Source organism: Narcine bancroftii, chromosome 3 (genome assembly GCF_036971445.1).
Source record: "Narcine bancroftii isolate sNarBan1 chromosome 3, sNarBan1.hap1, whole genome shotgun sequence".
NCBI classification, from domain to species: Eukaryota; Metazoa; Chordata; class Chondrichthyes; order Torpediniformes; family Narcinidae; genus Narcine; species Narcine bancroftii.
The window spans coordinates 216,423,934-216,448,851 of record NC_091471.1 but is presented as its reverse complement, the minus strand read 5'-3'; the positions used below and the strand labels follow the sequence as shown (position 1 = coordinate 216,448,851).

The following is a 24,918-nucleotide window of genomic DNA, read 5'->3' as shown; positions in this document are numbered from 1 at the left end:
AGCACTGTCCCAGCCTGAAGGCGGATAAATCAGTGCAGCTGTGCAGCCACTACAGGGTAACTGACAAAGATGAACCTCATCCTTCCTACCGTTCCCGCATCTGGGTGCATAATTTTTATTCAAGTTTGTCTGTTGTCATGTCTGTGTAGCTGGTCTTGAAGAAGACCACCAGGCAGTACCCTGTGCATTCAATACACATCACTCCCACACTAACCTGCCATATGGTGTCAAATTCTCCAAAATAAACATGCGCTGCTGGAGCTTCTGTAATAGCAGCACTGCCTTGGTGTGGACCTGAGGGAGCTGAGACACAGCGCTGCTCTGAAGGGCTCAACAGCCTTCATACAGGGCTCTGTTCAGGAGTTAATCGGCCTGTTAAAGGAACTGATGGTGGTTTTGAACTAAAATCCTGCAACCGTGGAGGTTTGTGCCCAAGATTACGGCGCCTGTGCTGGGCAGCAGCTGCAAGAAGTTGCAGATGCTGGAGAATCAGGGGTCCGGCACAGGGCAGGAGAAACGGTGAGAAGAAGAAGCAGAGGAGTCAACCCTGCAGGACTGAGAACACAGCGATGGACTCAGGAGGCTGATGGACCCACATAAGCTGTGGGGAACTTGCAGTTGGTGGACCCACATGGGTTGTCCAGAGACTGGCTCATGGGAACCAGGTCTTGGAACTGGGATTCAAGAGGTTTCTGAGGGATGGAAGGGCCCCCAAATGGACTCGGGCGCTGAAGACTTCCTGTTTGTGCAGGAAGCTTGGGTTGCAGGTGGATTGAAAAGCAGTCTGTGCGGTTGCGGAGGCTGCGAGATGGCTGGAGGAGAATCCACGGACACTCAGTGACTCTACTTTGCTTCCTTTTCTCTCTTTTGTAAGGGATGCTGGCGTGAAACTAATAGTGACTTTTTGTCTGCTTTACAGCAGGGAGAATGCAATTTTGTGTAATATTACATATCCCACAGTGTTACATAACAATAAAGGTATCTTGAATCAAAGATATTCCACTTTGGGCATAATGAATTACAATTGTGTCTTTATTTGGAGAAGATTACTTATAATTTGTGAAATAATTATCCTTTTTTTGTTAAAATGTGGAATTTATATTTGAAATGCATGTGTTTGGGTATTAAGTAAGTGCTTTCTTTTTGTGATATAAAGGGTTGACACACCAAGCAGCAACCATGAAATACCTGGCATAATTTTTTTTAGATCTGGGGATGGGTGTGTGGGTTAGGTGGGAGGTGGGGGAGAGGGGTGGTAGCAGGGTTTTTTTGTTAGACTATTTTATTTTGTATGTAAATATTTAGTAAAACTTCCAAATAAAATTTTCCAAAAAAAAAATCTTGCACTTAAACATGAACAAAATTTTACAGAATGCAATCAAGACTATTTTTAACCTCTACAGTACATACTGTAATTGACTTTGAGAATAAGAACTGATCCAAATTTACCATAAAATGAAGTGTAAATGGACTATTAATTACAGATAAAGTTGACAACCTGTTTAATTCTTCTCCAAGAAATATTCATTATGTTTCCCATTCCCTGCCTAATCTGATGATATGGGGAGCACCAATACCTCTGAGCGGAAATCCCTGCAAAAAAGGTAATGGACACAGCCTAGGATATCACCAGCAAAACCCTCCCCACTATCAAGTACATCTTTAGGCAACGCTGGCGTCGGAGAGCAGCAGCAATCATCAAGGGTCCACACCACCCAGCACGCACCCTGTTCTCACTGCTACCATCAGGAAAGAGGTGTAGGTGCCACAAAACTCACATCACAAGGTTCAGGAACAGCTGCTACCCCTCCTCTATCAGACTCCTCAACAACAGACTCAGTCAGGGACTCATTTAAGGACTCATACTTTGCACATTATTTATTACTGAATATTTACTTTTTTTTCAGTATTTGCACAGTTTGTTTACATTTCTATCTTTTTTTAACATTTCTCTCTTTTATATTCTTTAGTACAGTTTGTTTATTGGACTACTGATAAGTAGCAATTCTGCCTGGCCCACAGGAAAAAGAATCTCAGGATTGTATGTGATGTCTGAAAATGAATCTGAATTACAACTTGAACTTTGAACTGCTGTTTTAAAGTTGTTTTTTTTTATTTTATTTATTCATTCAAAAAACAAATAATATATGACATATACAGCAATTAAACATGAACATTTTTATAAAAAAAGAAAAGAAAAATTCCCCCCCCCCATTCAGCCAACTCTCCTAAGGAGAGCCATATAAAAAGAAAAAAGAAAGAATATTAAAAAAAGTTAAATATACATATTAAAATTTAATCAATATAAATTGAAATGTAAATATTCTGAGTATAACAGCCACTTATTAATAAAAAAATTATAATTGTCATGTGAAACATGCGTAATTTTTTCCATTATTAAACAACATTTCATCTCATTATGCCATCTATTAATATCAATCATATTTGTATCTTTCCACGTACTCAGAACATTTTTTTCGCTATGGATAAAGCTAAATATACAAAAGAAAGCTGAAATTTATCTAATCCCAAGCCTTTCAGAGGTTGCAATCTACCCAATAAAAATACTGTTGGATCGAAAACTATTTTAATCTTATACAGATATTCTAAAAACTATTGAATTTTCTTCCAAAAAGATTGACCAAACAGCATGAAAAAAGTTCCAACCGTATCACCACATCTAAAACACAAATCTGATTCATTGAAACCATATGTTTTTAATTTTTCAGGTGTCAAATATAATTGATGTAAAAAATGGTAATTAATCATTGCATAACGTGCATTTATCAATCTAGTTACACTATCATAACAGGTATCTAACCAATCATCTTCAGAAAAAGTAAAACCAATATCCGCTTCCCATTTAATTTTAGATCTATCCCAACCCTTTTTATCCATACCATCCTGTAATATTTGATACATAAATGAAATATACCCCTTCTCTGGTACCTTCATGTCTCAAATTTAGTCATTTTAGGTAAAATAATATCTCTACCAAACATACATTTTACCAAAGATCAAATTTGATAATAAAGAAATAAAGAATTCTTATCAATACCAAAATCTTCCCTCATCTGATTAAAAGATAAAAACTTACCCTCTTTAAAGCAATCTCCCAAATTTTTCACACCTTTAAATCTCCAATGCAATAAACTTTGATTATGTATTGAAAAAGAAATAAGTTGATTGTTATACAACGGAGTCAAAGCCAATAATTTACTTCTAGAACCTATCATTTTATTTTTCATTATCCATAACTTCATTAAATGTTTTAGTATAGGCACATTAAATATTGTTGTAACAAATTCATATTCCACCTAAACAAAAATTGATGTATTCCAAATTCAGAAATACTTGCCATCTCAATTTTAGCCCAACTAGGAGGCCGTACCAAATCCATCAATGAACAAATAAATTAAAGTTGGGCTACCTCACAATAATTTTGAAACTGTGGTAAACATAATCCCCCTAACTCATATTTCCAAGTTAATTTATTCAAAGCTACTCTCGAAAATTTATCCCTCCATAAAAAAAACTCCCTAACCATTTCCTTTAAATCTTGAAAAAAATTTTATCAAGTAAATACGGAATAGATTGAAACAAATAATTTATAAGCGGAAAGATATTCATCTTAATTGTATTTATCCTTCCCATTAAATTAATAGGTAAATCTTTCAATTTAATCAAATCAGTTTTAATTTTTTTCATTAACGGAGCATAATTTAATTTATATAAAGATTGATAATTAACACTCAAAATTATTTAATTCGATCAGTCCACTTCAAATTAATAATATTCTTATAAACTGAATAATCTCCTTCACTTACCGGTAATATTTCACTTTTTTCCCAATTAACTTTATATCCAGAAAGACATCCATGTTGTATTAAACATTCCTTCAAGTGCAAAAGTGACTAAGCTGGATTTGTTAAATACACCAATACGTCATCAGCAAATAAATTAATTTTATACTCCTCATCTAAAACTTTTATACCTTGTATCTGTGTATTTTGTCTTATCAACTGTGCTACAGGTTCAATCACTAACGCAAACAAAGCTGGTGATAAAGGACAACCTTGACGAGTTGATCGAGTTAACTTAAAAGATTCCGAAATCAAACCATTCGTCAATACTCTAGCTACCGGCTTACTATATAAAACCCTAATCCAACCAATAAAAGAAAGGACCACTGTTTTAAAGTTGTTGCCCAAATTTTTAACAAGCATAAGAAATGGAATTGGACACATGAACAAGAGAAATATTTCAGCAAGAGAATCTTTCCATATTTAAAAGGCCAAAACATCCAATGATACTCTGGAATACAAGTGAAGATGTGTCTGATACTGGTTAATATTGCCTCATGGTCAATCTCCATTATTGTAAATGAGGTAACCCACCATACTAACTCTATGAGAGAGAATCAATCTAATCAATACTGAAATGTCAGGGATCATAACGTCTGGTCCTATATATCAACCAGATTCACCATGGTACATTTAGAAACCAAAAGACAGTTTGTTGTCATCAGTACTTGCAACATTTGCTTTGTGTGTTCTTGGTAAAAACACTCAAAATGTTAAATCAATTGAAAAGATGGCATGAGCAATTATCCTCACTTTCTATGGAACAAGCCTTTGTACTGATTTATAAGCACAAAATGTCAGTTCTGGATAGTACAGCAGCAGTTTCAACAATGGCAGCTTCTTGGATCAAAGGTGGGCTATTCCTCTCCTCCCTCCCCACCCATTGCCCCCTTGGAACCTACCTTTGTGACCACAGGAAATGCTCCATTTGCGCCCACACCTCCTCCCTCACCATCATTCGGGGTCCAATTCTATCTAAGTAAAGCAACACTTTACTAGTGAACCTTCGGGCTGGGCGGAGGGGGTCATCTATTGCTTCCGGTGCTCCTTTTGTGGTCGCCTCTATATCAGAGAGACTGGACACAGACTGGGTGATCGCTTTGTTGAGCATCTCGGCTCTGTCCACTGCAGTAGCGTGGATCTCCCAGTGGCCCACCTATTTCAGTTCTCCATCCCATTCCCCTGTCGACATGTCTGCCCATGGTCTCATGCACTGTCAGACTGAGAGTTGGAGGAACAGCACCTCATCAGGTGGCACATTTAGCATAGCGGTTACTGTAATACTTGTTTATATGCTCTCTCCATGTTCATGTGGGTTTCCTCCAGGTGCTCTGATTTCCTCCCACCATTCAAAATGTACCAGGAATTGTTGGTCAATTGGATGTAATTGGGCAGCATGGGTTCATGGGCCAAATGGCCTGTTACCATGCTTTATGACCAAATTTAAAATGTAAATTTTTTAAAAATTAAAATTCATATTCCGTCTGGGCACCCTCCAACTAGATGGAATTAACTGACTTCTCCCATTTCTGTTAGCGCACTCCACCCCCCACCACCCCCCCAACCCTTGTCTCTACCTTTCCCCTATCCCTATGTTTCCTTTCCTCTAGATCTCTCTCTCTCTCTCTCTCTCACCTTTGCTCTTGTCCAAGTTTAATAATCACCTGTTGGCTGTTGGCCGGTGTTCCTCCCCCCTACCCTTTCTTCCCTCCTCCCCCAGCCTTTTAATTCAGGTGCTTTTTACTCATACTTCGATGAAGGGCTTAGGTCTGAAATGTCGGTTATACATCGTTATCTCCTGTGGGCGATGCGAGACCTGCAGAGTTCCTCCAGCCTTTCTGTGCTTCGACTATCGTCACAGCGTCGGCAGACTTTGGCGCTTTAGCTCCCTTTTTATAATCATACGATCGAGTATCATTCATCGAAGCAAAATGCAAATGTTCTCTCCAGATTGGGTAAACACATTGCTTGATATAGGTAGGGAAAGTTTGACTTTCTCACTGCAACTTGTAATTGTAACCATGGTGATTGGCAAAGTCATCCAGCAGGCCGCAGCACTAATGCAACACTAATGCAAAAAGAGATAAACTATTTGACCCTCTATTCATTTTACATATCAAGTTCAAGGTTCAAGGTTCATTTTACCATCACGTAATAATTCATTAAAAATGTAACATAGGTGATACACTTTAACTTTTGTCTGTTGTAAAGCAAACAAAGCGTTGCCATGAGCCATAGGCGAAAGAGAGGCAAAAGTGAGTCCCTTCAGAGATACTTGAGTATCCGTGGATTCACCTGCGGCGCTCCCGCTGCCTCTTCAGCTGCATAGACTCCTGTTCGATCCAGCGGCAACCTGAGCTCCACATCCAAGCCCGTTACACAATCAGTCAGCCTTCGGTGCCTGATGCCCTTTGGGAGCCCTCCTTGCCCTCAGCACCCTCTTCAATCTTGGTTCTGATACCAGGTTCTCATGAGGCAGTCTCCAGCAGCCCAACAGACCGTGCGGGTCTCCCAATCCCAAGTCACCCCCACAGTCAGTGTGGGCCCATCAGCTGCTGATCAGCTCGCTGGTCACCATACTGAAAGGTCATCCCCTCCCTTTGCTTCTCCTTCAGAATGGGGGTGGGGTGGGGGGTGCTCTCCCTGATTCTGGTGCCCTGCACCAGTCAGCTGCCCCCTCAAATTCTGCAACCTCTTGTGGCCGCTGACGAGCACAGGCATCACCATCTTGGGCACATATTCAACATTAAAAGTTGTTACATGTCTATTATGAGCAAGCACTTGAATTACTTCTGTATAGTAGGGGAAAAGTTAAAACTGCAAGGTGGAAGTAAAATGCAATGCAAAGCATTTCTCTTTTACAGAATGGGATCTTCATAAACAAGACATTATAGCAGCAGTATATTAACCTATGCTTTACAATATAATTAACAACACCATATATCCTGATTAACTATAGGTAAACAAGGGAACTATTGTTAATGAGGACACTGTTATGGAGGACATTACTTCTCACTTAAAAGATGCTTAATTAGAACCTATATTTCTTTCTGAGCCATGAAATAATGAGGCCAAAATGTTTTTTTCTACCAAAGGAAGGTAAAATAATTGCTGAATATCTAAACAGACAATGAAGACAAAAATTATTACCATTATATTCCTCGGCACAGAATTTTATATGGAGGTTTCAATTGGAATGTCTTGCATTGAATCATGTTGGTTTAAGAATGAGGGATGCTATCAGTAGCCAGCAATATTAATTTAGTATAAGAGAGCAGGTTCATTCTAAAAAAAACTATTTCACACTCACGATAGCAAGGTTGATGTAGCAGTTAGTGCAATGCTGTAACTGCGCCAGAGATCGAGACCAGGGTTTGAATCCCACGCAGTCTACAAGGAGTTTGTATGTTCCCCAGGTGTCTGCGTGGGTTTTCCCCAGGGGGTCTAGATTCCTCCCACCGTTCAAAACCTACCGAGGGTGTAGGTTAATGGGGTGTAATCAGGCAGCACGGGCTTGTGGGCAGAAATGGCCTGTAACCGTGCTGTATGTCCACATTTAAATTTACATGAACCGGATCCACAAAATAAGAATAAATCCCATTACTTCAGGAAGTCAACAATCTTCTGGCAGTTGTTTGGGGACCAAATGGTAGCCGTATTCAGCTTTGACAGTTTAATTGGTAGAGATGGAGGAATAAAATTTCCAAGTATCCAATTGCATTGCATTACAATTGTGGGATGACTCTGGTTTTGTTATTGTGAAAGAGTTCAGGAAACTGTCTAAATGCTTGATCCGAACTTGGCAGCAAACCTGCACTGATTTTGAAGTTCAAGTTTATTATCAACTGACTCTACACATGCAACCAGACAAAACAGCTTTTCCCCAGACGACGGTGCACACGCAATACATTTTTTCACCCAGCACATAATAAGCATATACCCATACATATATAAAGATATAACGTGAAGTAAATATGTTTAAATAGTTCTGAATAATTTATTTGGTTTCATTTATAAGAGACCCAAAATTACATCATTCTGTTCATCAAACTCACTGCTTGTGGGAAGAAGCTATTTCCCTGCCTTGCAGTCCTGAGTTCAATGCTTCTCTCCATCCTTCCTGATGGTAGTGGGTTAAAGATACTCTGTGATGTTCAGTAGGGGGTCCTCAATAATACTTTTGAGTCCTATTTAAGCAATGGTTAAAGACATCATTGGAGATATGGGAGAGCTCAGTGATCTACTTAAGCCATCTTAATAATCCAAAGATAACAGCAAAAAAAAAATGGAAATAGCTTTCTTCACTAATGTAATTTTATTAAACAGAAAGAAAGATGGGACAGCACAGTTGACGTAGTGAATAGCGCAACACCTTTAAAGTGCCAGTGATCAGGACTGGGGTTTGAATCCCGCGCTGTCTGTAAGGAGTTTGTATGTTCTCCATGTGTCTGTGTGGGTTTTCCCTTGGGACTCCAGTTTCCTCCCCACCATTGTAAACATACTAGGGGTGCAGATTAATTCGGTGTAAATTGGGCCGCATGGGCTCAAGGGTCAAAATAACCTGCTAACGTGTTGAATGTCTAAATTTAAATTTAATTCACTCACCCAGAAATCAACCAGGACAACACAGATAAAACAGAAACTATTTGCTTTGTGGATATTGATGAACTGGGAGAGTGCAGTACAGAGATGGATGGGATTCCAACATCACCTTGGTAAACACAAGGAACATGACATGCGGTTCACAGGCCAATGAAGCCCACTAAAAATCCATGCAACAAAAAAAAATCTCCTTCAGATATCAATGCACAATTTATTGTGTCCAAAATACTAGTTGCTGGAATCTTTTTGAACAGAAGAGACAGAATCTAATGGGTGATGTTGGAGGAAGTGAGTGGGAAAGGAGGTGGGATCTACATTGCCTCATAAGGTTGTCCCAGTTTCACAGCCTGCAAAACATTGGCCCAATCAGTTCATATCACCATTTATTCCACACAAGCTTCTTCCCACTGACCTTCACCTAATTCTGTTGGCATATCCTGCCATTTTTTGCATTCTTGTATGTTATTGAATTTTCCCTTTAAGTACCTTCAAGCTCACTTCAGCAATTCCTGGTGATACAATCAAAGTACTGCAGATCCTGCAAACCTGAAATTAAAAAAAAACAAAATCGCTGTTCGTGTTGAGTGAGTTCCGTATCATTTGTGCAAAGGGAATTAATGTTTAATATAAATAACTGACATCGGATTTGTGGAAAATACTTATGAAAGATCATTGAACTAAATTTTAGTTCTATTTCTCTCTCTAACGATGTTATCTGAGCTGCTGTCGATTTTCTGTTCACGTATAGTGAGAATGCGTATGAATGAATCTCTTTAACACATTAGATTTATTTATGGTTATTTTATTATTTTTTTTATTTAAATCTCGCACACAAGTGTTTCCTATCTCTACATCTAGACTATCAAACATTTCCATAATTTAAATCTCAATCTTCGCTTCACTTAATCTTCCAAGGGCAAGAAGAATTCTTTGACCTATTCTCTCCGGGGATCATCCATGAACTGTTCAACAGTGGGTTCTACCCTGCCAATGTTAATTTTAAGATTTTGAAAGTGTACTTTCATCACCCAGATGCCTTTTCTGACTTCTCCCAACCACCAGCAACTCCACAAAAATTATACTGATCTCCTTCATTACAGGAATAACTTGATTTGGGCAGCATGGTTGCCATAAGTGGTCAGCGCGACGCCATTACAACGCCAGTGAGGTGGGTTCAAATCCAGCGCTTGTATGTTCTCTCCCGTCTGCGTGGGTTTCCTTCAGGTGCTACGATTTCCTTCCACCCTCCAAATCAAACAAGTGTAATTGGGCAGCATGGGTTTAAATGGCCTTGTACTGTGTCGTAAATAAAATGTTTGTATTTTAAAATTCTTTAAGGATTTAGGCAAGTAATCCATTCGTGCTGATAATGGAAACAGCAGATCAAAGAGAACAGCCCTGTTTAAAGTAGGAACAGCATAACCACATTCTGAATTCTAAAAACTGAAATAAACAGAACACATTAATTTAATTGAATAATTTATAACTGACATACATGGAGTTTACCTCTCATGCATCTTTTATTTTAGTTGTCAGTCCACAATTTTATGCTTTGTAATATGATGACTAGTCACGCTATTCTTTAAAATAGATGATTTAGGACAAAACATCCCAACAATGAATATAAATGGAAATTAAACGTGATTAATGATTTAGCCACACTTGAGGATTCAGCTTTTGGAAGCAGTTTGCTATTGATATTGTCATCTCTTTTCCCTATGCAGTCAGACTTCAGCTCTGATTACTGAATCGTTTCCACGGCAACCAGATGTTTATTAAGAGAGGCTGCAGAGATCAGGTCAGCTGGAAGGTGGCTGCGGGAGGCTGAAGAACGGATATAGGACTGCCTTGAGTCGGTTGATTGGGCGGTGTTCAAGAATTCACCTGAGGATCTGAATGATTACACTAGGGCTGATACGGACTGTGGGCTGATACGGACTGTGGGCGAGTGTGTCCTCACCAAATCGTTCAAGGGTTACTCCGACCCAGTCGCGTACTTACCTGCATCGGGAGTTGTGCTAGTCGCCACTGGTGACGTATTGGGGGCGATGCATGGAAGTAGTACCATGCATGCGTTGGACAGAGCATGGAGGGGGAATGCGTTCATGGTGATGAATCGCGGGCACAGGAGGAGGAGATTAAGAGTGTCGTGATCACCCGTGTGGCAGAAAGCCAATGAAAAATTCAGGGAGGTTTAGCTGGGTGGTGTTTGGTGGGAAGAAGAGAGAGTTGCAGTGGCTGAGAAGAAGAAAGAAGGTCAACTCCATTTTGTACTGATGAATGAGTGCATACTGTGTAACTTGTAGCTGCTACAACCCCAACCAGGAGGTCTGGATGAACCTGCTGAGATCCATTCACAGTCACTTAAGTCCAGAGACCAAGGAGCAGGAATGACCTGCAGAAAATCATCTCCTGGATGAAGTGGAGATTCCAGAAGAGAACGGAAAAAAACACAGGAGACCCAAGAGCTGTGGCAGAACATAAATGACAAAACCTGCTACAAAACCAAATGTGGTTCAGTGGGAGACAGCAAAGCCTCACTCCCAGATTAACTCAATGCCTTCTACACCCAATTTCACCACCAGAACATGGAAGAAGCATGTAGTCTGATGATCTTCCACTGTCAGTGTCCAAAGATAATATGGGGGCTTCCTTCAGGAGAATGAATCCAAGGTCTGGACGGAGTACCTGACCGAATATTTAAAACTTGTGCTGACCATCTTGCCGCTGTATTCACGGAAATCTGCAACATCTCATTCCGGTAGAGTATGGTATCCACTTGTTTCAAACAGGCCTCAATCATACCATTGCCCAAGAAAGGTGTGGTAACCTGCCTAAATGACTATTGACTTCTTTCTTTGGCTTGGCTTCGCGGACGAAGATTTATGGAGGGGGTAAAAAGTCCACGTCAGCTGCAGGCTCGACGTGGAGGGGGAGGACGTGGAGGGGGAGGACGTGGACCTGTCCTCGGGCCTGCGCAAAGGAGCTTTTAGGTGGAGTGCAGTGCGCGCAGTACTGGCCCCACCCTTTACACCCATGGTTCGTGTGCCGTGGCCAAGCAAGCTGGGACGTGGCAGCGAGGTCCTTGGGTCGTAGGTTTTATATCGGAGTGGCCTTCTCCTATGCAGGTTTCTTACCCGGGCTGGAGGGGCCTGCCTCCCCTCCTAGGTCGGTCCATACTGCCCGGACCGGGGCCTCCGTCTGCCTCACTCGACCGAGGCCGGGGCCGCCGTCTCCCCCTTGCTCCTGCCCGTATCGGGGCCGCCGCCGTCTACCCTTCGCCCGGACCGGGGCCGGGGCCGCTGCTGCTCTCCCTGTGCCCGGACTGGGGCCGCCGTCTCCCCCTTGCTCCTGCCCGGATCGGGGCCGCCGCCGTCTACCCTTCGCCCGGACCGGGGCCGGGGCCGCTGCTGCTCTCCCTGTGCCCGGACTGGGGCCGCCGCCTCCCACTCCCTGTCCGGACCGGGGCCTCCGTCTGCCTCACTCGACCGAGGCCGGGGCCGCCGTCTCCCCCTTGCTCCTGCCCGTATCGGGGCCGCCGCCGTCTACCCTTCGCCCGGACCACTCAAATTAACAGTGTAGTGTGATGAAAGGCTGGTGTTGAAGCATTTCAGTTCCTCTCTAGGCGGCAACATGAATCCATTTCAATTTGCCTACTGCAGCAACAGGTGTGTGCCAGATATCATCTCACTGACTCTAAAAAAAATCCCTGAAACACCTGGACAGCAAGGCTGCATACATCAGGATGCTCATTATCAACAACAGTTCAACATTCAACACCATCATCCCCCATCCCCTCAAAACTGATCAGCAAATTCCAAACTCAATATCTCACTGTATAGTTGGATCCCGGATTTCCTCACCTCCAGACCATAATCAGCGAGGATGGGTAAGAACATCTCCTCCACAATCTCCAGCAGTTCCAGAGCACCACAGGGATGTGTACTTAGCCCCCTGCTCTACTCACTTTACACCTATGTGTGGCTCAGAACAACAACACACAATCTACAAATTTACTGACGATACCACGGTAATTGGCAGTTTGAAAAAAAGGGATGATGAGCCAGCATTTATGAGGGAGATTGAAAACTTGGCCGAATGGTGCACCAACAACAACCTTGCACTCAATGTCACAAAAAATAAGAAGCTGATTTTTGATATCAGGAAGGGTAAGCCAGTGATCATTGAGCGATTGGAGGTGGAGAGGGTGAGTAAATTTAAATTCCTGTGAATCATTGTTTTGCAGGCTCTTTCCTGTTATATAGAGAATTTAGGTTAAAATGACTTAAGTTAAAATGTGATGATTAATCATAAACAGGGAAGCCAGAACGGACAGGGAGTTTACTAGCAGCCAAGGACAAAAGGTTCTGCTGAATATGTTTTTTTAAACCTATCTTTTCATGGTCATAGTGAGAGACATGCAGGAGACAAAGGATTGATAAGAAGGGTGAGAAACAGAATTTAGTGTATGTAGAGTTAACAGCGTACGTAACGAACGTGATAATTAAAAATGCAGTTATACTTAGAATGCTTTTGTAATACTAACCAATTAAAACAGTATTAATAAGAAGGGGAAGGGCAAACAATAAGGGTATAAAAATCAATGCACTGTATGTATCGGGGCTTAACTGGTGAGAAACCAGTTGAGTCCAACTCTGCAGACTTGTAAATAAAGCTTGTCGTGTCATCAGTTTTAAAGAGACTCATGTGTGAGAAGTTTTATTTCTGACATTTCCTAGAGCCAACACAGAAATGTAATCATAACGAAAGCATATCAGCGCCTCTACTCTCTCAGGAGTTTGCGGTGGTTCGGTGTGACCTCGGAAACCTTCGCAAACTTCTACAGAGGTGTGATGGAAAGTGTGTTGACCGACTGCATCCTAAGCTGAAAGCCCTGCAAAAGGTAATGAAAAGAGCCCAGTACATCACAGGCAAAACTCTCCCCAACATCAAGAAAACCTACATGGGAACACTACTGTCGGAGAGCAGCAGCAATCATCGAAGACCAACACCACCCAGCACACCATCAGGAAAGAGGTATAGGAGCCACAAGACTCGCACAACCAGGTTGAGGAACAGCTGCTACCCCTCCACCATCCGACTCCTCAACAGCAAACTCTGAAAGAGGTACAGGTGCTACAAGACCTGTACCTCTCAACCGACAGACTCCTTAACAACAGACTAAACCAGAGACTCATTTAAGGACTCTTACTTTGCACATCATTTATTGTTAAATATTTATTTTTTCTGTATTGCACAGTTTAATATATTTCTTTGTTTACATCTCCCTCTTTGTTGACATATATTTCTTCTTGTGTACTCTTTACAGTTACTGATAAGTAGAAATTCCGCCTGGCCCACAGAATGACGAATCTCAAGGTTGTATGTGATGTTATGTGTGTCCCTGACAGTAAATTTGAACATTTAACTTTGAAGACAATTCCTCCCTTTATTTCCTTCCCACTCCAAGTGGGACACTAGAGGTGGTGCCATCTAGGAGAGAACTGCTTAAATCAGCGTATTGTCACATGACTGTGAGCAATAGAGCAATTATTGAAATAAGAATCGTCAAATAATACAGCACAGAAACTGATCTTTCAGCACATCTGGTCCGTGGTGAACTATTTATTCTGCCTACTCCCATCGACCAGCATCCAGACCATACCTCGCTAAAGCCCTCCTATCCACGTACCTATACAATTTTCTATTTAATATTAAAATTGAAACTGCATCCATCACCTCAGCTGGCACTTTGTGCCACATGTTCACTACCCTCTGTGAAGAAATTCCCCCTAATGTTCCCCTTAAACTCTTCACTTTCACCCTTAACCCATGTCCTTTAGTTCTTGTCTTACATATTCTCCAATACTTCAGGAAATAAAGACCTAATCTATTCAACTTTTCCTTATAAATTAGCTGCTCAAGTCCCAGCACGGTTAGCGTAGCGCAATTAGCAAATCCGGCGTTGTCTGTAAGGAGTTTGTACGTTCTCTCCGTGATTGCGTGGGTTTCCTCTGGGTGCTCCGGTTTTTTCCCCGCCCTTCAAAATATATGCGGATTGTAGGTTAATTGGGGTATTTGGGCAGTACGGGATTGTGGGCCTGAAGGGCCTGTTACTGTTCTGTATATCTAAATTATTAAATTAAACATCCTTGTAAATTTTTTTTGCACTCTTTCAATCTCATTGATATCTTTCCTGTAGTTAGCTGTCCAAACCCTGTACACAATACTCCAAATTTGGACTCAACAATGTCCTATACAAATTCAACAGAACATCCCAACTCATGAACTCAATACTTTGATTTATGAGGGCCAAAATCTTGCTTTACTGGTAACAGCACTTTGCGGGGAATTATGTATCACTATTCCCAGATCCCTCTGTTCTACTGCACTCAGTAGGCCCCTATCGTTTACCATGTGCCACACCTCACATTTATCTGCACTTGTGGTGGTACACCACCTCCTGCAGGTACAGAATGTAATGGGACAGGACAACACTTGGCCGGCTGTCAATCAGTCAGTCTGAATGGATCAAGCCCCAACCAGTCGAGTGTCAATCATCCTCTGGGATGTAAGCCTGCGCCGGCCTCCCGAGGCCTCACTCAGGCTGCAGCCACAGCCAGCCTGGCTCTGTGGAAGTCTTTGTGGATTAAAGCCTGTTGTACAGTCTTTATCTTTGTGTGTGCCTGAGATTCTGGCTAACAGTGCACCACAGCATTAAATTCCAATTTTTCTCTGGTCAGCAGGTAACCACTCAGCCACTTCCCACTCTATACTTCTCTGAGAAGTAGGGAACAATCACATCCAGCAATTTGTCAAAGCTGCTGTGAAGTTTTAAATACATCATGATTCAAGTAGTGACATGGTGGAGGATTTTCAATATTCAGTTGGAAGGTGACTTTCTAATCTCTTAACAACCATCTGAGCACCACAGTTTGACTGATGTGACATGGGCTGAGAGTGAAAAAAGATGTCACCCTCACAGGTCACAGAATGGCATTATCTCCACAACAATCCGGCTAATCCTTGCCTCTTGGCAGCTGCCTAGAACTGGTGTTATGTTTTAATTTGAAACCGAGAAACACAATTACCACTTGGGTTTCAATTGTTGCTTTTTATTCAGATCCAAAGGCAGATAAAGTCTTCAAGTTCTGACTCTGTTCCCACCATTAATCAACACTGAACTACTCACTGGGCACAGTATTGATTAATGTCTGGCAGGCTCGATAAGGAAATGCGTTCTACAGATATTACAACAACGGCAGCCCAGAAAAGCTAAACTTTATACACTGAAAGCATTACACAAGGTTAAAACCTTAACATTTTCCCACTGTTTTCTTCTTTCAGGGGAATAAAATATGTCATTGTGCTGTTGCCATGAATCGGGGGGGGTGGGGGGGGGGGTTGAGGGCAGTAAAACTTATTAAAGAAATTCTCACCTGGCTGCTAGATTCACTGCAGTCACACTTAACCATATAACCGTTTACAGCACGGAAACAGGCCATGTCGGCCCTTCAAGTCCGTACCGGTTCACTTGAACAACTCCACTAGCTTGCTTCATTTTGGGATTTTGTATTGGTGTGGGAAGCAGAAGCAAATGATCAGATTTGCTATTCAATAAAAGGATGTAGACAAAAGGCAGGGAGCTATAGGCCAGTTAATTTAACATCTGTAGTTGGAAAATGTTTGAAGCTGTCATTAAAGAAGAAATAGCGAGGCATCTGGAGCGAAATGGATCCATCAGGCGGACGCAGCATGGATTCAGTAAAGGCAGGTCCTTTTGACAAATTTACTGGAGTTCTTTTAGGATATAATGAGCATGGTAGTTGGAGGGGAGCAGGTGGATGTTGTTTACCTGGATTTCCAGAAAGCATTCAATAAGGTGCTGCATAAAAGGGCTTATACAGAAGATAAAGATGCATGGATGTGGGGATGATGTATTAGCATGGATAGAGGATTGATTAACCAATAGAAAGCAGAGAGTTAGGGTGCAGGGGTGTTTTTCTGGTTGGCAATCAGTGGAGAGCAGGGTGCCATAGAAGTCGCAACTGGGCTTGCCACTGTATATATAAATGATCTGGAAGGGGTGGGGGAGGTCAGGGTGTAGTGTAACTAAGTTTGCTGATGACACAAATTGAGTGGAAAAACAAATTGTGCAGAGGATATGGAGAGTCTGCAGAGAGATATAGATAGGTTAAGTGAGTGAGCAAATTGTGGTAAACCACTATAGTAATGTATAATTATCTGGTTAAGCATATCTATTGGCCGCTTGTACCTGTGGCTCCTCCCACAGGCTCCTGTATAAAGGTGACTGTTCCACAGTCCCCTGAAACTCAGTGCAGGACAACCAAACAGTAGGGATATGCTATGTTCTCAAGTGAATTAAAGCCTATTGGCTTCTCCACAATAGTCTCCTGAGTGATTGATTAAATTATTTGAAGTTTTCTACTATGCTAAAATGGAGCAGATACTCAAACCAGAAAAGCTGGAAATCAACCCTCAATCGCCTGAGGCATCTACCAGCTTGAACATTCTTGCAGGCCTCCTCTACCATCGTATGGTCAGAAACTGACAAAATGCAAGTGCTGCCCTTTGGGGTCGGCACCCTGCTGTACTCCATGATCAGGGATGCTACATTATACCAGGAGACCACAGACACCCTCAAAGAGCAATGTTATCTATGCTAGACATCTTCTAGTGACCAGAAAGCAACAACCCAGTGAGTTAAATGCCCAATATCTCTGGGCCCTGTGAGTACTTGGTAGGGCCTATGAATGCAAAGCCATTTCCACAGTAAGGCTTACAGATGACCTGATCTGGGATGCCTACGTTGCGGGGATCCGGTCGAATTACATACGACAGAGACTTTTGGAGCAAGGAGAACTCAGTCTGCGGAGAGCAGTTAGGCTGGCAGGTACGCTGGAAGTAGCTCTCTAGAACATGGAGACCGACAACGTGGCCACCTCGTGGTCACCCCAGTCGTAGACATCCTGGGATGCGCCACCACCCCTCTGCTCCTCTCACGATCAGACTACAGCAGAAGTACTCTATTAAACCCTCCTGACACTCTCGACCGGTTCTGGTAGTAGACTGACCACAGCTGCAGTGTTCTGGGAACCTCCAAAATGCTACTTCAGCAGCCTAGGCAAGAATCAGTGGAATCACTGTCCAGTGAAGCATTCAATCTGCTTTAGCCACTATGCCAAAGTGTGCAAGTCCAAACCCACTTCCTAGCAGTTCCGCGTACGGATCGTGGGTGCTGTCTTCTGCAACACCGCCATCACCCAGGGCCAGCAGAGCGACGTATAATTCATGAGGGCTGACATTTTGGATGCCACTTTCAGGACTCAGCTGCGCTGCGTGCGGGCTGCAGAGACCGCCATCTCACGGATCCGAACACACAGCATGCCGGCCCTGGGAGCCGCCATCTTTGATGCCGCCACTTTCTACTGTGGCGGTGCACCCTCAACCAGGACAGTCTGCACCAACTTGCCAGGTCGATGATGGACATTAAGGTAAATGGCCACATGACGACTTGCTTGTTCGATAGTGGGAGCACAGAGTTTTATACATCTGGACACAGTGCAGAGCCACTCCCTCACAGTGCTGCTGGTGAACCAGAAGGCCTAGCTGGCATCCAAGTAATTTACAGCATACTTTTGGGGTTTCTGCATTGTGACTTTAACGGTGTGGGGTACTGTATATGACAACTTTAGGCTGATGGTAATGTCGCAGTTCTGCGCTGCTGCACTGTTGAAGCTTGATTTTCAATGTCGCCTTAAAAGTGTGATGATGGTGTTTGATGGGGCCCATCCACCCCTTTCCATTTGTAACCAGAGGTTCGATAGCCAACCCCCTGCTGTACATGCCCACAAACCTAACCACTCACCAAGCTTGAGTTGCGGGCTCTCCGCACTTAAAGACCCCACATCTTTTGCTATTCGCCAACCTCAACCCTGACTGCGAACCCATTGCCACTAAAAATGCTAAGGACAGGGCCTTCATCCAGGCAGAGGTACGGCGCTTACTTAAGAAAGAGGTTATTGAAGCCAGGTACAGACCTTGGAGAGTGCAGAAATTGGTAGTGTGGAATGGGGAAAAGAATAGAATGGTCATTGACTACAGTCACCCCATCAATAGATGTACTCAATTGGACACATACCCCCTTCCGCGAATCACTGTATTGGTCAACCAAATTGCCAAGTATTGGGTCATTTCGACCATCGACCTGAAGTCAGTGTATCACCAGCTACCCATCCACCCAGACGACCGCCAGTATACAGCATTCGAGGCAGATGGCTGCCTCTACCACTTCCTGCGGGTCCCCTCTGACTCCACAAATGGCATCTCGGTCTTCCAGCAGGAGATGGATGATATGGTGGATCAGAACGAGTTGCAGCATCACTATTTGTGGCCACGACCTGCAGGATCATGATGCCAATCTCCAGAGATTTCTCGAGATAGCCAAGCTCCTTAATCTGACGAACAACAAGGTCAAGTGTGTGTTCTGAACAACTCCCCTGGCCACTCGTGGCTATGTGGTGGAGAATGGCATCATTGGCCCGGACTCTGATGGCATGAGATCACTCTTGGAAATTCCCGTCCCACACAACCTCAAAGCCCTAAAGAGGTGCCTTGGGTTTTTCTCCTATTATGCTATGAGGACAAAGCCCAGCCTCTTATTAAAGTTATGTCCTTCGCCCGGTGGAAAAGGCTTGTGCAGCCTTCAATCGCATTGTCAGACATCTCCAGGGCCATGATGCATGCTGTGGACGAATCCACCCCTTTTCAGGTGGAAAGCGACGCATCAGACCTTACCCTGGCAGCCATCCTTAACCAGGCTGGCAGGCCCGTCGCATTCTTTTCACACATCTTGCAGGGCCTCAAGATTCGACACACCTCAGTCGGAAAAGAGACCCCAGCCATCATCGAGGCAGTGTGGTACTGACGCCATTACCTGGCCAGTAAGAGATTCACCCTGCTGACTGGTCAATGTGCTGTCGCATTCATGTTCAACAATCAGCAGTGGGACAAAATCAGAAAATGATAAAATACTGTGATGGAGAGTAGAATTATCCACCTATAGCTAATCCTGTACTGGGTGGGGAAACTTAACGAGCCACCAGTCACCATTTCCCGTTGGATTTGTGCTAGCACCTAGATCGACCATCTGCAAATCCTCCATAATGATCTCTGTCACCTCGGAGTCACCATGTTTTTTCACTTTGTTAAAGCTCGCAACCTGCCGTACTCCATTGACAAGATAAGGACTAAGACAATGAACTGCCAGGTCTGTGCTGAGTGCAAGATGTATTTCTATCAGCTAGACAGGGCACAGTTTATTAAAGCCACTCACCCCTTCAAGCAACTCAATGTTAACTTTAAAGGACCCCTGCCCTCCACTGACTGTACATCCTTAACATCATCGACAAATACCCCACTTTCCATTTGCCATCCCCTGCTCCAACATGACCACTGTCACAGTCAAGGCCCTGAGCAGCCTCTTCACCCTATTTGGCTTTCCCAGTTATATCCACAGCGACCGGGGGCCTTCCTTTATGAGTGACGAGCTGCGCCAGTACCTGTTGGCCAGGGGCATTGCCACGAGCGGGACAACTAGCTACAACTCCTGGGATGACGAGCAAGTGGAGAGGGAGAATGCTACGGTCTGGAAAACAGTCCTCCTGGCCTTGTGATCCAAGAGCCTCTGGTCTCCCACCGGCAGGAGGTTCACCCGAAGGCCCTGCACTTTATCAGGTGTCTGCTGAGTACCGCCACTAATGTTACACCACGTGAACGTATGTTTTCCTTGTCCAGGAAATCTGCGACAGGGACCACACTACCGGTATGGCTGACGTCCCTGGGGCCTGTCCTGCTCCAGAGGTACGTGAGGAACCACAAGTCTGACCCATTGGTCAGAAGGGTCCACCCCCTCCATGCCAACCCCAAATATGCCTACGTGGGGTATCTGGATGGACACGAGGACATCGTTTCCATCAGGGTCCCTGGAGACTGCTGCTAATCACCCTACACCTTTCTCACTGTTGAAAGCATATGATGCACCCGACCTCTGGTATCCTATCTCCACCCCGAGGGAGGGTATACCAGGCACAGCACCCACCCACCAGCACAACACTGATGAGTATGAACAGGCGCCCGAGACCGTCTAAGACTCCGCGGCTGCACCGCAGCCGCAACTAGTTCTACGACAGTTCTGGCGGACCAGACCACCTGATAGGCTGAACTTATGACTTTTAAACTGCAAATGTATAACTTTGTAAGTTCCACTTCACCCTGTGGGACTCTTTTTAAAAAAAAACAAGAGGTGAATGTGGTAAACCACTGTAATACATAATTATCTGGTCAAACAAGCCTATTGGCTGGTTGTACCTGTGACCCCTCCCCCCAGGCTCCTGTGGAACAGCCTCCGCAACTCAGTGCAGAACAACCAAAGAGTAAGGATATGCTATGTACTCAATTGAATAAAAGCCTATTGGTTTCTCTACAATAGTCTCCTGATGGTGCATCAGCAAGGGTCTGGCAGATGGAGTAAAATGTTGGCAAATCTGTAGTTATCCACTTTGGAAGGAGTAATTGATCAGATGATTATTTAAATGGCAAGTGGTTGCAGCACGCTGACATGCAGAAGGTCTTGGAAATGCTTGTGCATGAATCGCAAAAGGTTGGATTCCAGGTGAAGCAGGCTATCAAGAAGGCTAATGGAATGCTGACCTTCATTGCTAGAGGGATTGAATTTAGTAGCAGGGAGGTTATGCTACGAATGTACAAGGAACTGGTGAGGCTGCATCTGGAGTACTGCGTGCAGCTCTAATCTTAATAGAGGAAGGATGTACTGACTTTGGAGGTGGTATACTGAGTGATCAGTTCTGGGACATTTGACATCTGTTACAGTGGTTTATCATAGGGATCAGTTCTGGGAACTCTGAAGTTTGTGACGGTGGTTTATCGCAGAGATCAATTCTAGGACCTTTGAAATTTGTGATTGTAGTATACCTCAGGGATCTGTTCTATGACTTTTGATAAACATTAATGACTTCGAAGTGAATGAAAGAGATATGATTGGTAAGTTTCCAGAGGATATGAATATTTCTCGTATTGGTAATATTGAGGAGAGTATTTTTGGTTAAAGTGAAATATTAATCAACTGGAAATTTAGGAAGTATAATGGTAAGGATCAGACATATGGAATAAATGGTAATGCCCAACGATTTAGATTCAGATTTATTATCAAAGTACATACATGAGATCCCTTTTTCTTGCAGGCGAGGCAGAATTACCACTTTATTATAACATTTAAATTTAGACATACAGCACTTCACAAGGTAACAAGGCCCTTTCAGTCCACGACCCTATGCCGCCAAATTACACCCAATTAACCTACAACCCCAGTACATTTTGAAGAGTGAGAGGAAACTGTAGCCCCCAGAAAAAAACCAAGCACACACGAGGAGGATGTACCAACTCCTTACAAACAACACAGGATTCGAACACTGGTCCCAATCGCTAGCCCTACAACAGTGTTGCGCCAACTGTGCCGCTACTTATTGATAGCACAAAAAAAAAACTGTGCACAGTGTACCCATGTAAACAAGTAAAGAACTGTAAACAGATAATGAATGTAAACAAACTGACTATGCAATACAGAGAGAACTTTTAAAAAAATCAATAAAGTGCACGAGTCCTTCAATGAGCCCCTGCTTGTGTTTGTTGTTGAGGAGTCTGATGGTGGAGGGGTAGCAGCTCTTCTTGAACCTGGTGGTGTGAGTCTTGTTACACCTGCACCTCCTTTCTGATGGCAGCAGCGAGAAGTGAGTGGGTGCTGAGTGTGGAACTTTGATGATTGCTGCTGCTCTCCGATGTCAGTGTTCCTTGTAGATGTTCTTGATGGTGAGTGGGCAGGGTTTTGCCTGTGATGTCCTGGGCTGTGCCCACTACATTTTGGAGAGCTTTACACTCAAGGGTATTGGTGACCCCATACCAGACCATGATGCAACCTGTCAGCACCCTTTCCACCACACATCTGTGGAATTTTTCCATGGTTTCTGGTGTCATAAGAAATCTCCGCAAACTCCTGAGGAAGTAGAGGCGCTGATGTGCTTTCTTCATGATGTCATTGGAGGGTTGGGTCCAGGAAAAACCCTCTGAGATAGTGACTCCCAAATACTTAAATTTGGTCCCCCTCTCCACCTCTAATCCCCCAATGATCACTAGATTATATACCTCTGTCTTTCCCTTCCTGAAGTCAACGATCACCTCCTTGGTTTTGGTGACATTGAGTGCAAGGTTATTGTTGAGGCACTATTTGGCCAAGTTTTAAATCTCCATCCTGTATGCAAACTCTTATTAGTTCTCTATACAACCCACTACCCTGGTATCATAAGTGAATTTGTAGATGGTGTTATGTTATACCAAGCCACAGGTGTAAAGCAGGAGGCTAAGAACAACCCAGTGGTGCTCTGGTACTGATGGGGATTGTGGAGATGATGCTCTTACCGATTTTCACTGATTGTGGACTGGAGGTGAGGAAATCCAGGATCCAGTTACACAGTGAGGTGTTGAGTCTCAGATCTTGAAGTATGCAACAGGTGATGATGAACAGCATTTGGGATACATGTCAACAGCTCCCTTGAATTTGTAGCAGGGATGGATATGGTGGTGTAGAAAGGCCTCAGGCACTGACATCTTCCTGATCATATAGGAGGTTCAGATTGGGACCTTATGATTGATAATGGAATGGACAGGAGGCCAGGCGGCTGCAGAGGTTGCCGGAGCCAGGGTGTGAAACCATGGACACTCAGTGTCTCTGAAGGGTCTTTGCTTCTCTTTCTCTGACTGGTAGGGGTGCTGTGTGGCAGACAACAATTGACATATTTCATGTATTTATTACCATATAAACTCATGTGAATGTACCATGTAAAATTCACACGCCCCTTATTTTTGGCCCAAAAATCAGGTATTTTCCATACATTGTGTGTAAAAGTTGACTTTGGTCTCTGACCTCAGCCCCAGCCACCAGCAAGTCAGAGCTCCCAATGCCCCGACTGTAGACTTTCATGCAGTCCTGCCTGCCTGCCTATTGGAGGTCCCAATACCCCGAACGTGAACTTCCCACCTAATCCTAGCTGCTCGCCCATCGGACGGAAATCACATCTTCTGCAGTAGTTTTAAGTCTTTCTAATTTTACTCTCTGAGATTCCACTATTTATTAATAATATTTATTTTAAAGATATTTTATATGTAGTGTACTTGTAAGTCTTCTCTGTGGACTGTCCTCTTATCGTGAAAGGGAAGCTTGAGTGGTCTTGTAATCCCATGAGCGATGCCATTTGAAACTATGCTCTTGGTAGGGCCACCCATGGCGTTAAGGTCGAGGGTGAGGTCCCTGACAAAGAACATTCCAACCAAGTCCTCAATGATTGACGAAGTTATGCTGAACTCAACGGCTGTGAGGGCAGACGAAGGCTGCAACAAATCCATCAGATCCAATCACTGTGGTTTTCATGCCTTTGCAATTAGTTGGTTGATTTGTGAAGTATCGTGTGCTTCTTGGAGTGCAACATCAAGTACACGTTAAACAATTACATGCACAGACATCTTCACACAGTGGAATGAAGGCCATCATCCTCCACTATGAGGGATAGCCACAAGGACAACAACTTTTAGGTGTGTTATGTCTGTACGTGTGTTTGCACTGTAATTTAGAGGATTAGAGAACAGTGTTTCATTGGGTTGTACAATCAGATGATAAATTAACTTGAACTTGACATCCTATTAAATTCCGTTCAACAACTTAACATGCTTTAATTGTTGACAACATCTCTGCTGCAAAGACAGACTCTGATGTGCATTCATCAGATTCATAAGCTAATGTGAAGAATCAATGCTTTGCCTCCTTCCCCAAAGTTCCCACCAGTTAGAGCAGTGGTCCTCAAACTTTTTCATTCCACTCATATACCACTTCAGGTATTCCATCTGCCATAGTTGCTCTGTGATTAGTAAGGGATTGCTTAAGGTGGTTTGTGGGTGGGTAGAAAAAAATTGAAAACCACTGTTTTAATTATACTTAATTGACTTGTTATGTGCACAGTTTCATAACTCTAAAGGAAATGGGCCAATGACAATTTTTCTCAAGCAAAATATTTCAGTTACAATTGGGTCTAGAGCAGTGGTTCTCAACCTTCCCTTCCCACTCACAGATCACCTTAAAGTAATCCCTTACTAATCACAGAGCATCGATAGCGTAGGGATTACTTAAAGTGGTCTGTGAGTGGGAATAAAAAGGTTGAGAATCACTGAGTTAGGGCATTTTTTTCTGTCATTAGTACCATCTTGGTTCTGTCTCTTCTTGTCAAATTTTATTGGAGATTTCATCGAATAATTGCTGTACATTCTGTTACAAGATCAAACCAGCAACCACAAAAAAGGCATATCA

The 24,918-nt window shown here is 43.2% G+C and overlaps 1 protein-coding gene across 9 annotated transcripts in view; it reads right to left on the bottom strand.

Moving 5' to 3' along the window:
• ndst3 (N-deacetylase/N-sulfotransferase (heparan glucosaminyl) 3) overlaps positions 1-24,918 on the bottom strand; it is a 417,173-nt gene that overhangs the window by 278,857 nt on the left and 113,398 nt on the right. For 6 of the 9 annotated variants that reach the window (XM_069926585.1, XM_069926582.1, XM_069926590.1 and 3 more), the window contains one exon: positions 8,952-9,011. The exons of the other annotated variants lie outside the window; for them this stretch is intronic. In XM_069926585.1, the coding sequence (XP_069782686.1) occupies positions 8,952-9,011 (60 nt within the window). The remainder of the gene's footprint in view (positions 1-8,951; positions 9,012-24,918) is intronic. 9 annotated transcript variants of the gene reach the window in all.